Source organism: Helobdella robusta, assembly GCF_000326865.2.
Source record: "Helobdella robusta unplaced genomic scaffold HELROscaffold_1577, whole genome shotgun sequence".
Classification (NCBI taxonomy): domain Eukaryota; kingdom Metazoa; phylum Annelida; class Clitellata; order Rhynchobdellida; family Glossiphoniidae; genus Helobdella; species Helobdella robusta.
This window is the reverse complement of record NW_008703879.1, coordinates 1-1,269: the sequence shown is the minus strand read 5'-3', so window position 1 is coordinate 1,269 and position 1,269 is coordinate 1. Positions and strand designations below refer to the sequence as shown.

Genomic DNA, 1,269 nt, shown 5'->3' with positions numbered 1-1,269 from the left:
TATATATATATATATATATCGTATAACATAATATAATTTTTAATGATAATTTTATAGGAATTCGAATTATTGCCGACATTAGAGGAGCTGATACTTTGAATTATAAAAAAGGTGAAAAAGTTTTGAGATGTAAACTTGCAACAATGACTCGATTAATATCTATTTTCGGATGGAATGAAAATGATTGTTTAGCTGCAACTGTTGAGTTTTGATCTTTTTTTATTTTTAACATTGTACTGTTATCACATTAAAGGCTTCTCTCTCTCTTTTGCGGTTGCTTCAGAGGTTTCAGAATTGTCCTGGTTATGACATTAAACTGACCCTTATTGCCTTGTGAGTGATGTTGGATCGTCAAAGGCTAGGCCCACCGCTTATAACTGTGGTTGCGTAAGGAAGGGCGTCCTGCGTAAAAATTAGCCAAAAAATACTTAGTATCCGGCAGAAGAGGGTGCAAAGAATCTCCGGAGACCCAGTCCATGGGGTTGCGGTGCAAGGCCCTGTGGATGGTCTGGCTACTGGCACCCCACTCTATAGTGTTGCGGTGCAAGGCACTATGAATGGAAGGATTACTTGTAGACCAAGGGGTTGGAGGTTTGGTACCTGGAATGTAGGCACGTTGACAGGAAGGAGTTTGGAAGTGGTGGAGGAGTTGCAGAGGGGAATGGTTGACGTGGCTGCATTACAGGAGATCAGATGGAAGGGAGAGGGTACAAGGTTTGTGGGGGCTAAAGGTGGAAGGCATAAGTTGTGGTGGAAGGGAGATGATGGTACGGGAGGAGTTGGTGTGATGGTAAGAGAAGAGTTGGTGGAGAAGGTGTTGGAAGTGAGGCGGACAAGCAATGGTGTAATTGTGATGGTGATGGTGTTTGGAAAGGTAATAGTGAGGGTTATCAGGATATGCTCCGCAACAAAGTAGGAAGGAAGAGAGAAGGATAGGTTTTATGATGATGTTTCTGACGAGATTGGGCAAGCGGGGTTGGATGAGTTTGTGGTGTTGTTGGGTGATTTGAATGGTCATGTGGGGGCGGATGCAGACGGATAGGAAGGTGTACATGGGGGTGGGGATATGGTATACGGAATGAGGAAGGGCATAGAATGTTGGAGTTGGCGGATGCACATAGCATGGTGGTGGGGAATATCTGGTTTACAAGGGAACCAGCACGATTAATTACATATAGGTCAGGGAAGCATAGGTCAATGATAGATTATATATTGATAAGGGCGAAGCATAGAAAGTGTGTAAGGAATGTGAAGGCGATACCTGGTATG

The 1,269-nt window shown here is 43.6% G+C and overlaps 1 protein-coding gene across 1 annotated transcript in view; it reads left to right on the top strand.

Annotated features, from left to right (window-relative positions):
• The window catches only part of HELRODRAFT_184635 (hypothetical protein), a gene marked incomplete at both ends in the record, with an annotated part of 2,763 nt that extends 1,889 nt beyond the window's left edge, over positions 1–874 (top strand). Inside the window, 2 exons of the mRNA XM_009015396.1 lie at positions 58–119; positions 443–874. Coding sequence (XP_009013644.1) covers positions 58–119; positions 443–874 — 494 coding nt within the window. The remainder of the gene's footprint in view (positions 1–57; positions 120–442) is intronic.
• Positions 875–1,269: the final 395 nt, after the last annotated feature.